Source organism: Rutilus rutilus (assembly GCF_951802725.1).
Source record: "Rutilus rutilus genome assembly, chromosome: 12".
NCBI classification, from domain to species: Eukaryota; Metazoa; Chordata; class Actinopteri; order Cypriniformes; family Leuciscidae; genus Rutilus; species Rutilus rutilus.
The window spans coordinates 9,862,992-9,880,156 of record NC_140217.1 but is presented as its reverse complement, the minus strand read 5'-3'; the positions used below and the strand labels follow the sequence as shown (position 1 = coordinate 9,880,156).

At 38.0% G+C, this 17,165-nt stretch overlaps 1 protein-coding gene across 3 annotated transcripts in view; it reads left to right on the top strand.

The window, feature by feature from the left end:
• Positions 1-17,165, top strand: part of dock9b (dedicator of cytokinesis 9b) — a 169,928-nt gene that overhangs the window by 130,614 nt on the left and 22,149 nt on the right. For all 3 annotated transcript variants that reach the window (XM_084425011.1, XM_084425010.1, XM_084425012.1), the window contains exons 7-31: positions 924-1,058; positions 4,124-4,298; positions 5,539-5,594; positions 6,864-6,938; positions 7,029-7,169; positions 7,849-8,055; positions 8,366-8,488; positions 8,837-8,919; positions 9,011-9,133; positions 10,008-10,087; positions 10,175-10,365; positions 10,551-10,616; positions 10,717-10,809; positions 11,295-11,406; positions 11,600-11,718; positions 12,379-12,465; positions 12,709-12,801; positions 12,897-13,012; positions 13,106-13,175; positions 13,288-13,413; positions 13,502-13,573; positions 13,659-13,805; positions 13,969-14,052; positions 15,762-15,873; positions 16,666-16,844. In XM_084425011.1, coding sequence (XP_084281137.1) covers positions 924-1,058; positions 4,124-4,298; positions 5,539-5,594; positions 6,864-6,938; positions 7,029-7,169; positions 7,849-8,055; positions 8,366-8,488; positions 8,837-8,919; positions 9,011-9,133; positions 10,008-10,087; positions 10,175-10,365; positions 10,551-10,616; positions 10,717-10,809; positions 11,295-11,406; positions 11,600-11,718; positions 12,379-12,465; positions 12,709-12,801; positions 12,897-13,012; positions 13,106-13,175; positions 13,288-13,413; positions 13,502-13,573; positions 13,659-13,805; positions 13,969-14,052; positions 15,762-15,873; positions 16,666-16,844 — 2,865 coding nt within the window. The remainder of the gene's footprint in view (positions 1-923; positions 1,059-4,123; positions 4,299-5,538; positions 5,595-6,863; positions 6,939-7,028; positions 7,170-7,848; positions 8,056-8,365; positions 8,489-8,836; positions 8,920-9,010; positions 9,134-10,007; positions 10,088-10,174; positions 10,366-10,550; positions 10,617-10,716; positions 10,810-11,294; positions 11,407-11,599; positions 11,719-12,378; positions 12,466-12,708; positions 12,802-12,896; positions 13,013-13,105; positions 13,176-13,287; positions 13,414-13,501; positions 13,574-13,658; positions 13,806-13,968; positions 14,053-15,761; positions 15,874-16,665; positions 16,845-17,165) is intronic.

Genomic DNA, 17,165 nt, shown 5'->3' with positions numbered 1-17,165 from the left:
GAAAAATTAGAATGAAAACCAGTGCACGCTTAATTCATGCTTTATTCAGCAAGTGACATTCAGTTATTATCTCAAAAATATATATATTTTTTTTTACTTTTCATTTTAATTCAGGTTGAAATTATGGTTGATATTAATTCCATATCATTATAGTCACACTTGAAAGGTCTAGTGGAGTGCAATGCATTGTGGGATGTATTATTCCAAGCAGTGTACTGCACATTTTGAAAAATGTTCATATATACATGAGATTTTCATATTGTGCATGATATTCATACTGCACACTGCAAAAAAAGTAGTATGGTAGTGAGTCATTCCAAACATAGCCATCAAATCAAGTTTCTTTTTTTTTTGTTAACAACTGTTTATTGAGTTTTCTTTTTTAAGGTCAAGAAATACAAAAATGTAAAGCAAAAAGCATCTATACAAATCTGGAACCCACCCCACACCATCCAACCCCTGGTAGACTTCAAGAATATACAAATAAAATACAAACAGAATGTAGACACACAAAAAAAAAAAAAAAAATTACAGAGATGTTAAAAAAGTTGACACCATATCAAAAGGAGCACGCCATAAATTCACAGTCTTGACACTGGATCCATGCATACGAGAAGTGCCGCGGGGTGCAGTTTCTGCATAGCATTGTGTTCAGCTGGTTGTTTTCAGTCATGGACAGAGCAAAGCAAACCCTGACCCTGTCCTCCTCTTAGCAGATCTGTGCTCACCATGTCATAGACAGGAAGTGGGGCTGCACCAACTTCCAGTTCTCACTAATTCATTTTCCCATGGTCCCTTACCCCTAAGCGTTATTTTTAGAACAGTCACTAGTTTTTCATCTAAACATAGCGTGTTTAAATCTGCTGTTTTCATTGAATGCTTTTTGTGTTGTTTTTTTTTCTCCCAAATTTCTTTCCCTTTAGTCTTTTAAGAGAAGGTATTTCCACTTGACTCAGCTGGGAGATGGATCATACAACTTGAACTTTTACAAAGATGAGAAAATATCTAAAGAACCCAAGGGAACCATCTTCCTGGACTCATGCATGGGTGTCATCCAGGTAACTATCAGTATAAGAATCAATGACATTGATGCTCAGATTGTTGTCCTGGGTTGTGTTTCCCGAATGCATTGTTAGCCAACTATGTTCGCAAGTTCCGTCATTACCAACATAGTTCACCGATATGCCGTTTCCTGAAACCATAGTTCCAATGAACATTCGCAAACAGCATCGCAAACTTACGTGGTTGGAAGTTACTACAGCTCTTGAGCTGTGGTTAGAAGCATAGTTTCTTGTTAAATTACATGTGGACTGAAATAGATAATGCTCTTGGGCACAATAAGTAAAGTAACAATCAGTACATTCTATATCTTCCATTCTATTTAAATAACAGTTAGCAGCGTTTTTGAAGAGTGCACATGTGCATAAAATGCACAAGGTATCTTCGAGGTATGATGAGGGAATCCGCGATGAATCAAACATCAAATACAGCAAAATGACATGGAACAAAAACAGTAAAGTAGTCATTAGGCGCCTGAGATCTCGAAAAGATTAATTAGCAGAAGTTATTACACCTCCACCTCAAATGACAGAGGTCGACCATGTTACTACGTTTTTTTTAGAAAATGACTAGTTGGTTAGTGTCTCCAACGACGCATTGTACTATGGTAGTTAATTATTTATATTAGTATATTTCACGAGTTCACATCTACATATAATTAATACGATAAGTTTATGCGTATTTGGCGTGCTGTCCGGGGGGAGGGCTCCGAGCTCGGAGTTAGGCCCGAACCCAAAGTACTCCCCCCAGTTGGTAAGTGTAGATGGAACTGGAAGTGTAGATGGAACTGGAAGTGAGGAGATGGGGTGGAGGAGGGATGCTGACAAACTTTCAATGAACAGAGATAGGTCTGCTGTGAATTTATACTCTGTCATCTCCAGCTGTGCATAATTTGGTTAATTATCTGAACCTGCTCCTCCCGAACTTTGTTAAATAAAACCTCATTTAGTGACTTGAAAAGACATATGTCATGGGGCGCTAGAAAATAGTCAAGGATTCAGATGCGAGTGAATAGGTATTTATTACAGTCAAAAAGAGAAGACAAGAAGCTCAAATTGACAGGCAGAATTCACAGGAATTACTCAGTGTAGAAATAGCAGATAATTCTCATGCGAGCTCAGTGTAGAAATAGCAGATGATCCTCAGGCAAACTCAGACTGGAGTGGCAGAAATCCTCGGGCAGACTTGGTAATGCAGGGACTCAGTGGGCGGAATGCAGATCCATGTGGAAGAGATGATCCTCGGTGAAGCGTCGTAGAACCAACACGGAAACAGGACTGGAACAGAAGAACAAAGCACAGATCCAGGAGAACCTCCACAACCATCTGACAAAGACAAGACGAGTGATCAAACAATAAATAGGACATCCTCATTCAGAACAGCTGGCGCTGATCGGCTCATCAGTGGATAACGAGCCAGCTGATGAGCCACGCCCATTCACTCAACACGCACACACATAGAGAGGGAGAGTCAATGAATCCATGAACCGTGACAACATATGTATGATTAACATGTTTCCAACTTCAGAAAATTAATTTTGATATTTTCTGGGGGCATAAAGTAAAAAATCTCAAGAAATTTGTGAGGAAAAAAAATACTTATAGTATTATAGTACTTATAGTTACTTATAGTATATATAATAATCTTTAATTTTTATCAAATAAATATTTTTATAAAATGTTTCTAAGAATAGTTTAACTAAAATAAAGTCTAAATCTGCAGAAGAAAAAATAAACATAAAACATGAAATATCCCCTACCAAAACTCTTAAAATAGCATATTATTTGGAATAAAGGTTAGTTCAAAATTAGTTAACTTCAAGGTTAATTAAGTTCAAGGTTAGTTAAAGTTATTTGTAGAATGTTGTAAAATGTCATGTGGTGTGACTCCCTAAAAAGTTATATTCATAAACAATATTTCAAAGTACATAAAAAATAAGAACAAATATTTGCAATGTGATTAAGATGTGTAAAAAGTTGAGAAGTTTACACATTTATTCAGTGTGTAAAGAATGTTATTTATGTTTATTGCTCTGTTTACTTCTATTGTAACTTATTCTTCTGTAATTTTTTGCTTCTTTTTTTTTAAACGAAGGAGCGAATTTAAGCTAGAATTCTAACTTTGCTCCACAAACGTTATCGATAGAGCTAAACTTGTATTGAACCTGGAACATTCCTTTAAAGTTCATAAGGGCGCCTGAAGAATAAATGCTTTGTTTTGTGTATTTACTGCAGTACAAAGCAGTTTATAAAAGGAGTTCAGATCTCTAATAACATCCTCATGAGTCTCTTCCTTTGTCTCACCCAAGAGGGGATATAAGTGTTTGGATGGTCAGTTCCTCAGATGGGGCTACTCGGGGTTGCAGAGAAAGAGAAAGATAAAGTCCAGCTTAATTTACGCATTATTTCTCCCAGGGTCAAATATTTCCACTCTGTGGTGTGCTCAGTGTGTGTTTGTGTGTGTGTGTGTGCAAATGTGATCGCATTCCTCGATTCACCAGCCCTCCTTAAAGTATTCCTTTGGTATGCACAACCCGTTTTATCTGTTTTCGACATCTGTTTTTTGACATTTTGTCCGTTTTCCACATTTCGGACAAAAGAGAAATAGTAAAAGTTATTTCTAGCTCCAAAACCTAAACATTTCAACAGGTGCACATGCAAAGCGTCCAGATATTCCTCAGCAGGCGTCCGGGAATAAATGGCTTTCAGCTCCTGCAGGATAGATATATTTTCCAGAGTCATTTCTGGTGTAAATTCATCATAAATGCATTAAGTGAAAAATCATCCCAAAGTCTCTGGTGCTCTCACATTCCCATAGGAAAGAAAAGTCACAAATGAGATCTCTTATGTCTTATTTTGTCTTCTAGACAGCAATGAGATTAAATGATCAAGTGTAGAGTCTCCTGCTTTTCAGATTTTTCTCCCACAAAAAAATACCCCGCTTTTCTACAGAAATGAGTTTGAGAAGACTGTGCTCAGATTTGCCAAGATCTGAGCTATGCTATTCACTGCCAGTGATGTGATTAGAAATGTCTCTTTCTCTGTCACCGTTTGTCTGTGTGCAGAACAGTAAAGTGCGGCGTTTTGCGTTTGAGCTGAAGATGCAGGATAAAAGCACGTATCTTCTGGCTGCAGACGGTGAAGGAGAGATGGATGACTGGATCAGCACTCTCAACAAGATCCTCCACAGCAGTTTTGAGCTCGCCATGCAGGAGAGGAGGAACGGAGAACTGCACGATGGTATGTGTTTGGGCCAGTAAGAGTGTGTGCAATTCACAGATGTGTGTGTCTGATGTCATGTATGACATAGGTGGACTGTGTTGATACATTACTATACGATAATACAAGGTTGTTGACACAGTTTGAGCGCACAGACGTGTATTTGAAGAGCCAGCTGAGTGGTTGTGTTTCCTATATGTGTATGTTTTCTTTGAAGAGACCACCCACTCTTTAAACGTCTTTTAATGGATAGATGCATATATCCAACACTCCTGGACTGACGCACACATAGCCATACACAAACAGTAACACTTAACACCTCTTAAACCCTTCGGATTTCACACTGGAGAGGAGGTTGGGAGTCTTTATTTACTTTTGATGAGTTTCAAAGGAGACAGCACATTCCTTTCTTCTCGCCTAGTATAAAACAACAAACACCTGCTGACCAATCAGAGTGCAGAACCAAATTAACTAATTACAGCATGACTGTTGCTATTAGTCATAATTAGGGTTTGGTATTTGAAGAACAAAAAAAATAATTTAAGTTTAAGTTAATTTTGGTGCCTAACTTGTCCCGCAATGTGCTGTAGCCACGAATGATACCTCAAATCATGTAGATTGCTGAAGAGAAAAGGGGAAAAAAATCCCTTGAAAGAGGAACCTGTGTCATATTTAGGGCGCTGAATATCTTGGGACAGAAAGGAACTAACCAGAACATCCTACAAACATGATTTGAACATATTTAAAGCCACTCGGAACACCTTAGAAACCATATAGCAATGCCTTAACAACCACCCACAATACCCTAACAACACCCTAGCAATCAAACAAAACACTCTAACAACCACATATACAGATATACAGCACGTACCGGAGATATTAATTTAAGACAGAATACTTTAGAAATTATAGCATAGTAATGCCCTAGAAACCACCCTAGCAACACCCTAGCAATCACCCAAAACTATCTAGTAACCACAGATATGAACGATTAAAACCACTCAGAACACCTTAGAAAGTGTATAGCTGTGCTATCAACCACCCACAACACCCACTCACATCATACAAATGTAGTTTGACAGCTTTAATGTTTGAGCACCCACATTTTAGTGTTTGTTATTATGATTTGACACTGTTATCTGGCCGTTTGCACAGTCACAACATGTTGATTTAGACATTGAGACTCACGGCTGTGTGCTGTACCACTGAGTTTGCTGGTTTTGAGAGTTTCAGTACAGCATGTGTGTTTTCTCTCACACAGACGATGAGCTGGGCAAGACAGACATATCACCAGGGAATTTTCAGGACAGTTTCCAGGTATTGTGAACGTGTAGACATAGTATGTCCTGATTAGCTGATTATACAAATCATCTACAGTTTCACAGGGTGTGTGTGGGTAAATACTGCTTTTCGGCTCCTGTGTCTTGGCTGTAGTATGATCTCAATGCTGGCGTCCTCACTGTCTGCCCTCTCTCTACACATCCACAGTTTTTCCACCCACCCTGAGTCTTCTCGGCTAATGTTTTCCAACCATTCCACAATGAACCACCCACACTTTGGAGAGACACACACACACACACACACACACACACACATAGTCTTTCTCATCTCTCGCATCACATCTCTCTCTCTCTTGCTCTTTATTCTCCTGTCCTCCTTCTCTCTCCTCCCTGGAATCAATCGTCTAGGCGCCGCTTCTCGCTAACGTCAGGATATTTTCTCACATCCCATGATCACTTCCATGTTGGTCAATAGTTTTGTAGTATTTTTTTGTGCCTTTTTCTCCAGTAAAAATATCCAAACATTCATACAGAAAAATACATTTCTTGTGGAGCTAAATTGTGTAAATAGAGATAATACAACATTTTTTTTGAGAATATTATCTTTAAAAAAATGCAATAGTTTATTTAATAATAATAATGGCAAAAAAAATGTTTTTATTAATTTTAAAAAGGCTATTTTTCTTTTTTAATCTTAATTTTACCTTCATTTATTATGGTATACACAGCAAAACAGATTGCCTATATGACAATAAATCTATTTATAATTTATTATAATATTTATTTATCATTTAAATGTATATTGTTTGGAAACAAGTCAGAATATCATTCATCTTGTTTTAAAGTCACCATGAAATCAAAATTGACAATTTCTATTTAAGGAATATTGCAGTATTTATTATAAATGATTTATCCGTGCACATCATTATTATTATTTACATTTTTTATTAATGTGCCCTCGTAATATTAAATCAAAATAAATTCCACTCACACCAGTATCTCTTCTCTTTTCTGATGACGTGTTTACAGGCTTTACACAACCATCCAATCAATTCTCGATGGACAAAATCAAGTTCCGCCCTACATTTTTTCTTGTTCGAGAAGCTGTTTCACTCGGATATACGTCATAATAGGAATAAAAAGACTAATGCAACATCCGTTTCATGCTGATTTTAAGGATGTTTCGATATTTTACTGGAAACCAAGACAAAATAATAATAAGTATTTTTTGTCATACAATATGCTGGAACAGGAAACACAATCAGATGCAGTAATTAGTGATTGCCATCCTGTTTTTGCTTTTTAGAGTGCGAGAGACATTGAGACCAAGATGAGGAGTGAGACTCGTCTGAAACTCTTCACTCTGGACCCTGACACACAGGTGAGTCACAGCTCCAATAATAAACAGTCCATTAAATCACAGGGTGAGCTACTGGTTTTGAGCTCTGTGTGTGTGTGTTTTGGCTTGTAGAGACTCGATTTGTCTGGCATCGAACCTGATGTGAAGCAGTTTGAGGAGAAGTTTGGGAAGAGAGTTTTGGTCAGCTGCAATGATCTGTCTTTCAACCTTCAGAGCTGTGTAGCAGAGAATGAGGAGGGACCTACTACTAACGTAAGATTCACACACAATCACGGTGGTTCTGTGGTTATAAAGCTCTTTTCTTTGGCTAAGTATCGCTGTCTCTGATGAGGGATGTGTTGTGGCAACCAGCCAAACTCCTTGGGAAAGGGAGAATTGTGTGTATATTGATAAGTCAGCCCTGTACATGATTACATAAAGGTAATGTGTAATTATTTGAATGTTAAACCCCTTTCTCCTATTTCAATTTAATTTGCACACACACATAGAAGACTTGAGTTCTCAATAGGCTATGAGTATAAATACTGTGCCTCTGTGGCGCTTTAAAAATGACTCTGTTTGTTAGAGCGGTCCAACATGTCAACCTTAGCTCAACACACACTTCTGGTACAGATTATCCTTGTGAAAAGAAAATATATTTGCTTATGTATGAATGATCAATATATTAAATTATCTGTTGTATATACAGAAGAATATATTATGTTAATATATTACAATATATTGAATAATACATTAGGAATTGCTGCTTTTCCTATATTGATATACTTTTGAATAATATATACATGGTCATACTGGTCCATATATAGCAGTATATTGAAAAGTTTCCTATAAATGGAAATGTATTATGTCATAAATTACATTATATTTTCCAGTATATTCCCATATATTTTTGTTTCGTAAGGTTAGATGCAGCTCTCACTGTTTTCTTCAGGTGGAGCCCTTCTTCGTGGTTCTCTCCCTGTTTGACGTGCAGAACAGTAGAAAAATATCTGCAGATTTTCACGTGGATCTAAACCACCCACTGGTCCGATCCATGATCCCACCACCAGGCGTGCAGATAAACGGAGGGGTGGACACTCCTCATGGAGAAATGCTGCTTAGTGAACTGCTGGAGGGGATGCTGCAGTACCCCAGAAAAGTAAGAGGGCTGAACATTATAGATGGATAGATGGATGGATAGATAGATAGGGTTAGGATATATATAGCTGTAAGAATATGTCGTTTTTCTAGTATAAAAATCATTATGTCTATGGATTGTCCCCATAAAACATGAAACCCAACGTGTGTGTGTTAGTGATTACTTAGCTATGCTTTAGGGACAGTTTGTCCGCAGAAGTTAGCTATATCTAACCTCCCTTTGGGGACATCCTTATTTGGAAAAACTATACATAAATAAAATGCACAATCCTTTCAGTAAGAGAAGTCCATGTGTCTCATTTTTGTTTTAGGGTGTCTTCTCTGTGACGTGTCCTCACCCTGACATCTTTCTGGTTGCACGAATCGAGAAAGTTCTGCAAGGAGGCATTACCCACTGCGCTGAGCCCTACATGAAGAGCTCCGACTCCAGCAAGGCAATGGGCCTAACATAACCACACACACACACACAGTGCATAAACAACACAGCTGATCCAAACATATACACAAACACAACAGAAGTACCAAATATACTATGTCAATCAAAACACTAAGTGCTTATTACAGGGATAAGGAGAAGGATAATCTGGGCTTAGGATTCATAAACTAGAAAACAATTCTACCACATCCCACAATGACCCTTGCAATATCCTGCCAAAATCTACTCTACGTTACCAACTAAAACTCCCGCAAGGCTCACAGGAACATGCTATCTGCCCAGTTTACTGTTAATAAAATGTCTCTTGAGAGGTTGTGGGGAACACTGTGTGTGTTTTGCTTCACAGGTTGCTCAGAAGGTTTTAAAGAATGCCAAGATGGCCTGCAGCAGACTGGGCCAATACAGGATGCCTTTTGCATGGGCAGCCCGGTGAGACAAAACTGTCTGGAAATGCTCTGTTCTTCTTTCTGTGTGTTGTGTCAATCTCAATATTTAATCTCTTTATTGTTCTTTTCCACAGGCCTGTGTTTAAGGATGCCTCAGGGACTCTGGATAAAAGCGCTCGGTTCTCCGCGCTGTACCGGCAAGACAGTAATAAACTCTCAGAAGAGGATCTTTTCAAACTGCTGGCGGATTTTAGGAAGTCAGTATTCACCTCAAGTCATCAGACTTGTCTTCACTGTGATGTTTCTTGTCCCTTTTACAGTAGTCTCAATCTATTTACTCTTTCCCCACCATTGATTGACAGAATTTATACTTATGAGATAACGCTTCCCAGCCATTTACGTGAATTTCCAGCTTTCTGTGTTTTCACTGTTATACGGTAGAGGGCGCTATTACACATCTTTTGTAAGAGTACTGAATCTCCTAATCAAAACACAGGCGAAGAAGAAGCAGAAACAAGCGATGGTATATGTATGCATTGCATATGTAAAATAACACGATTATCAACAACATTAAACAGAATATAAATCAAAACTGCATAATGTTACCGAAAGAGAAATGTCGACCCAGGACGAGCTATAGGACTGTGCAAGCTTTGTTGATGGACTCGATCAATCCATCTATGTTTTGATTATCGTTCTGAATCCAATCTGGATGTAGACAAAACCCCGTTTGTTTGTTTTTTTGCTTTGAAATATACACATATGTTTTTTTTAATGAAACTTACCCACATTCAAGTGTTGATAAAAAAAGAATGAATTAAGCTAGAATAAAACGCTTTTTTTGTTTAAAAGCAGATACTCTTTTGATATAATGCATGTGCAGATATTCATACAACAAAATATTCTGGGGGCAACTTTTTTAAAAACACTGGCGGGGAAAGAGTGTAAATGGATTTTAAATGGAAGTATTTTCAGAACATCATATTCTTCTGCAGTGTATTTCCAGCTGTGGATGGTCCCACTGTTAGGAATGTGTTTTGTAGTACTTCTTAGAGGGGCATTTTTTCAGTCCTCCTACAGAGCTTCTAAAATAAACATACTGTATACAGTATATCAAAATTGTATCCACAGACCTGAGAAGATGGCTAAATTACCTGTCATCTTGGGTAACCTGGATGTGACCATTGATAATGTCCCTCCTGATATGGCTAGTAAGTCTTCAAAATATTTGTTAATGTAACCCTAATCTCATGCACACTTGGTCACTTGAACACAAATTGTTCCTCTCCGTTGGCTAGATTGTGTCACTCCATCCTACATTCCAGTGAGGCCTTTTGAAACTAATGGGCCAAGCAATGGTGTTCTGTTGGAGGTGGAGGAGTTTGTTCCCTGTATTGCCAAGTGCTCTCAACCTTTCACCACCTACAACAATCATCTATATGTCTATCCCAAGCACCTCAAATATGACAACCAGAAGTCTTTCGCCAAGGTACATTAGCATTTAGCATTTTTAGCATTAGCATTTTCTTGCAAAATGAGTGCCTTCTGCCAGAGGTATTGACATATGAGATGCCAGTGTAATGAAAGCTATGTTTACACCTGCCACTCATAAAGTTTGCACTTAGAGATTTGACAGTAAGTTGTAATGTTTTTTCTTTCTCTTATATGACTCAGGCGAGGAACATTGCAGTATGTGTGGAATTCAGAGAGTCGGATGAAGAGGATGCTCAACCTTTGAAGGTATAAATCTGCCCCAAGACTTATAAAGAGTGTAGAATTTACTTAATTTGACCAGAAGATAATATTGCTCCATGTTTATGCATGTCATTGTTATGTGTAGTGTATCTATGGTCGTCCAGGAGGTCCTCTCTTCACCAAACATGCCTACGCAGCTGTACTGCACCACCAGCAAAACCCAGAGTTCTATGATGAGGTGATGAATGAGGCGCTGAAAGACATCTGGGGGTTAAAATTTAAATCTAATTTAAACCAGAAAATAAACAGAACATTTTAGGATTTTGAAACATTTTAAACAGAGCAAAAAAAAAAAAAAACTTTTTAAAATGTTACATTTTTATTTGAACTTTTCACTCAAATTGTTGTATGTTCATAATATAAGATTGTAATACATTATTATTTGTGATGGGAAATGTATCAAAATGAAAGAATTTTCACTTAAAGTTAATTTCTTTAGTAAAATGATAATAGTGCGCCAGTTATCCAAATATGAGAGATTATATCACTGTATAATTAGATTTAGGTATACAGTGTTTACATTTATATATTTCAAATATTCAGGATTCTTTCCTTTTTGGCCCCACTTAATTTTTCTATTGATATAAGATATTGACCATGTTCAAACTGATCTTACATTAAATTTTTTTTAATCATATTGTTTCATGTGTATATGTCCTGCAGATAAAAATCGAGTTGCCCACACAGCTTCATGAAAAGCATCACCTTCTCTTCACTTTTTACCACATCAGCTGTGACAGCAGCACAAAGAAACGGGACATAGTGGAGACCCCAGGTACAGCATGCTGAATAAAGCAGACAAGGCTAATATGTTGAGGCATGGGGTGGGGCTCCAGGAACTTGCATTTTAGCTTGTTATGCATAATATTTCTGCAGCATTATCAAAGAGAGGCATATCAGTGAAAGTGCAGTCTTTGTGCTGAATGTTTTCTCTCACACACTCTCACTTCTGTCTGTTTCTCTGTCAGTGGGCTTTGGCTGGCTTCCTCTGCTTAAAGATGGTCGTGTTGTTATGAGTGAGCAACTCATCTCTGTGGCATCCAACCTACCAAATGGTTACCTCAGCTGCCAGGAGGGTGTAAGCAAGGTGAACCCACTATGCATAGTCATAACAAAAACTTTCCCAGCTTGGCAAAAATTGCAGCCATTTGTGGACCAAATGTCAACGTGTGTCTGTGTGTGTAGTCTATAGTCTAATTTGCTATTTGGATATACTTTGTGAATATCAAGATCTAATTATTATTGACCTTTTGTCTTAGTGAATCTTATTGCATAGTATTAGTTTTACGTACAGTAGGTAATTTTTATATCTCAGAGGTTGCTCTTTCATAGCTCATAGCTTCATAGCCCAAGACTCTTTGGGGTTCACAGTTATGTTTCATTGATAAATCAACTTTAGATACTCAGATATTTCTCCTAAAATTCTGTAAGAGAGTCTATGAGAATCTGATTAGGAATCTTTGAGTTCGGATTGAAATCTCTGACTTTGTTGAAATCTCTTTTGAAACACATTAGCACATACACAGAGACAAAAATCACTGAGCTCTTTTCTCAGGAAAATGAAATTAAGAAATCTGAGAAGGCATGTAACTTCATCAAAAGTCACTATTTGTCCTTTGTTTAATCTCATTGCTGTCTAGGAGAACTAATTGAGACACTAATTAGATCTTTCAGTGGATGATCTGTCAGTATAATTAAAATAAACCATTTAAAATTGATGTTGTGTTTATGGATGTTATGTTTGCAGCACTCTAGTCCTGAGATAAAGTGGGTGGATGGAGGACGTCCTCTCTTCAAAGTGTCCACACATCTGGTCTCTACCATCTACACTCAGGTATGACTATAAAGGATATAGATCCTAATTATGATGTTATTAACATTCAGGATCAATAAGGTACATTTCAATCATGACAACTCTTAGAGTAGTTTTAGCATGCTAATGAATACAGCAGTGCTAATGTTTTTGGTCTTGGTGGTCTAGATCTGCTACAAATGCTGCGGCTGCTATGATTAGTCATAGGTTATTTATTAATGTAGTCCCACTATGTAATTTAAACATCACTCTTCATCTCCTCAGGATCAGCACCTGCACAATTTTTTCCATCATTTCCAGAGTATGCAGTCTGGTGCCACCCGTCCAGCTGAGGGTGAGCTTGTCAAATACCTCAAGGTGAGCATAGAAAAGTTAGAGAGGCAGGTTTCTTCTGATTCAGTTATTATTATTATGTTGGGCTAAATTACAAAACATTACCCATAAATCCCCAGAGTCTTCATGCCATGGAAGGTCATGTTATGATCAACTTCCTGCCGACCATTTTAAACCAGCTGGTTCATGTTCTGACCAACGCCAGTAATGAGGATGTGGCTGTAAACACCACCAGGTGAGAGAGCAGGAGTTGCCAAAATCAGAACACTGGATCCTCTTCTTTCTGTTTCTCACATGCTCTCTTGTTGTTCATCTGTCTCCCTTGCAGGGTCATGGTCCACATTGTTGCTCAGTGCCACGAGGAGGGTCTAGAACACTACCTGAGGTCATATGTCAAGGTAAATCAAGTTCTGAAACATTTGATCATGGTTATGGATATGTACAATGTCCTACTTTTTGTGCAATTTCTAAAGTAGACTTGGTTACATGATTTTCTTCATGTTATTCCAGTACGTGTTTAGAACAGAGTCCTATTTAACCAGTAACAGTAAGACAGTGCATGAAGAACTGGCCAAAGCCATGACATCCATCTTAAAGCCTTCAACTGACTTCCTTACCAGCAACAAGCTTCTCAAGGTACTGAAAACAACGCTCTGTTTTAACACTCTTAAATCTCTGAAGGTTGTATTTGACATTGGTTAAAATGTATACTTTGGTGTTTCAGTATTCGTGGTATTTTTTTGAAGCCCTGGTGAAGTCAATGGCACAGTACCTGATGGAAAGTGGCAAGGTCAAGGTGAACATAATCATATGCCTCTCTCAGAACTACTCCTTACAGAATATTCCATGGTACCCATAGTTTTCACCAAAATATCTTGTAGCTGTCCAGGAACCAGCGATTCACGGCTTCGTTCCACCATGCTGTGGAGACACTGGTGAACATGCTGATGCCCCACATCACACAGAAGTATAAGGATAACCTGGATGCTGCCCGCAATGCCAATCACAGCCTGGCCGTCTTCATAAAGGTACCGCCAGAAGAAGAGCTGCTATCTCGACTATGAGCAATTGATCTATACTCTGAAAAACTGATCAGTATTTGATCAGTTCATCAGTAAAAGGCTTTTATCATTGCATGACAATTTGAAGTAATCATTTAACAACAGTGCTTTCTCACTAACTGTCGTACAGCGCTGTTTTACCTTTATGGATCGAGGATTTGTCTTCAAGCAGATAAACAATTACATCACCTGTTTCATACCTGGAGATCCCAAGGTACACAACAATATTGTTAAATGAACCTATGTAGTTATATAAAGTGCTAATTCTGAAATCTTAATCTATAATTTAAAATTGTAAAAAAAAAAAGAAAAAAAAAAACCTGTCATTATTTATAGTCTAATGCTATAATATACAACCCAAATTCTGGAACAGTTGGGACGTTTTTTAAATTTGAATAAAATTAAACCTAAAATACTTTCAAATCACATGAGCCAGTATTTTATTCACAATAGAACATAGATAACATAACAAATGTTTAAATGGAGATATTTTACAATTTTATGCACAAAATTTGATGCCTGCTACAGGTCTCAAAAAAGTTGGAACGGGGACATGTTTACCATGGTGTAGCATCTCCTCTTCTTTTCAAAGCAGTTTGAAGACGTCTGGGCATCGAGGTCATGAGTGTCTGGAGTTTTGGTGTTGGAATTGGTTCCCATTCTTGCCTTATATAGGTTTCCAGCTGCTGAAGAGTTTGTGGTCGTCTTTGACGTATTTTTTGTTTAATGATGCGCCAAACATTCTCTATAGGTGGAAGATCAGGCCAATTCAGCACCCGGACTCTTCTACGACGAAGCCATGCTGTTGTAATAGCTGCAGTATGTGGTTTTGCATTGTCCTGCTGAAATACCTTCCCTGAAATAGACGTCGTCTGGAGGGGAGCATATGTTGCTCTAAAACCTTTATATACCTTTCAGCATTCATAGTGCCTTCCAAAACATGCAAGCTGCCCATACCGTATCCACTTATGCACCCCCATACCATCAGAAGTGCTGGTTTTTGAACTGAAAGCTGATAACACACTGGAAGGTCTCCCTCCTCTTTTGCCCGGAGGACACGGTGTCCGTGATTTCCAACAAGAATGTCAAATTTGGACTCGTCTGACCATAGAACACTTTTCCACTTTGAAATAGTCCATTTTAAATGAGCCTTGGCCCACAGGACAGGACGGTGCTTCTGGGCCATGTTCACATATGGCTTCCTTTTTGCATGATAGAGCTTTAATTGGCATCTGCAGATGGCACGACGGATTGTGTTTACCAACAGTGGTTCCTGAGCCCATTTAGTAATGTCATTGACACAATCATGCCGATGAGTGATGCAGTGTCGTCTGAGGGCCCGAAGACCACGGGCATCCAATAAAGGTCTTTAGCCTTGTCCCTTACGCAGAGATTTCTCCAGTTTCTCTGAATCTTTTGATGATGTTATGCACTGTAGATGATGAGATTTGCAAAGCCTTTGCAATTTGACGTTGAGGAGCATTGTGTTTAACGTATTCCACAATCTTTTTACGTGCACTTTCACAGATTGGAGAGCCTCTGCTTCCCTTTTATAGCTAATCATGTTACAGACCTGATATAAACGAACTTAATTAGTTGCTAGATGTTGTCCCAGCTGAATCTTTTCGAAATTTCTTATATTTTTCTAGGTATCAGATTTGAAATGAGCTCATTTTGTGAATAAAATGTAAAAATTTCTCCATTTAAACATTTGTTATGTTATCTATGTTCTGTTGTGAATAAAATATTGGCTCATGTGATATGAAAGTCTTTTTGTTTTAAAAAACGTCCCAACTTTTCCGGAATTCGTGTTGTAATATAATACAATATACTGTTCAAAGGTCTGTGGTCGGTAAAACCACTAATGCTGCATTTATTTGATCAATATAATATAATATAATTGTGTCTCTTTGTGTCTTGCAGACGCTGTACGAGTTTAAGTTTGAGTTTCTGCGGGTAGTGTGTAATCATGAACACTATATACCCCTCAATCTGCCCATGCCTTTTGGGAAGGGCCGCATTCAGAGGTTTCAAGGTAAACATACAGGGATATTCTACCGCATGCTGTTGTTGAAATAGCCTAAGAAATTGCCTGACATCACTCTTGAAAGGTTAAGTTGTTCATCAGGAAAATTTGATTTAGTAGAACTCTCCCTTCCTCTCTCTGATGCTTCTGTCCTTTGGGCTTTCTGTGCCTATTGCTCATATTCTGCTATGCCTTTCCACTGTTTCCTCTTTCTTTGTGTGTGCTAGCTTTTCTGTGTCACATTAAGGAGAGTCATGCCAGAAGTGTAGGTGAGCAGTCCTGCTTGCCTGTGACTGAACAATGTTCGTGTGTCTAGTCTTAATGACACAGTCTATGTCTCTCTTCAGTGACCTAGTCCCCTCTGTCTTGCATATGTTGCTAATTCATTCATCAGTCTAGATTCTAGTCTAGATGGTTGATTGATTGATTGATTGATTGATTGATTGATTGATTGATTGATTGATTGATTGATTGATTGATTGATTGATTGATTGATTGATTGGGTGGGTGGGTGTTTAAAACTGTTGTATTTTCTGAATAACTGTCTGTGAAATATCTTCTAATGTATGTGTGTTCTGTGTAATTTGCTGTACCATAACTTCCGTGAAGATATTTAGGTGCATATTTGTCAATGCCATGCTTTTGGTTTTATTATAAAAAGCTGTAGAACAATTTTGTTTACGGAATTAAAAGGATTTTTCTCAACTAGTGCCTCTGGTGTTTTTAAGGTAGCTGGAGGTTACATTCAGTATCTACAGTGTAATGTCTTTCTTTCTCTTTCTTTTCTCTGTGTCTTCATAGATCTGCAGTTGGACTACTCACTGACTGATGATTTCTGCAGGAATCACTTCCTAGTGGGTTTGTTGTTGAGGGAGGTGTGTGGGGCCCTTCAGGAGTTTGGGGAAGTCCGTCAGATTGCCATTCAAGTTCTCAAGAGTCTGATGATCAAACACACATTTGACGATCGCTATGTCTCAAAGGTCAGTGCCCAATTGCAACAAACCCCTTAAGGGATTTCTTACATTTTTAACTGCCTTAGCAACTTAGCTTAACAAATAAATATGAACATATCTATATCTGGGAAAAGTGGTCTCAGTCAATTTTAATAAACAGTATAGTACAGTAGCTAGAAACCTGACTGGAAGAAATCGCAATATGCAGTCTGGAAGGCCCACCTTTCCGATATCTTTTTGATAAAGGCTCGACTTACCTTGGTGGTTTAGCTGATAAATCTCCAATGTTCTCCATCTGGTTTATCCTGACAGATTTGAGCTTAAAAGGGTCATTGCTATTTTAAGTAT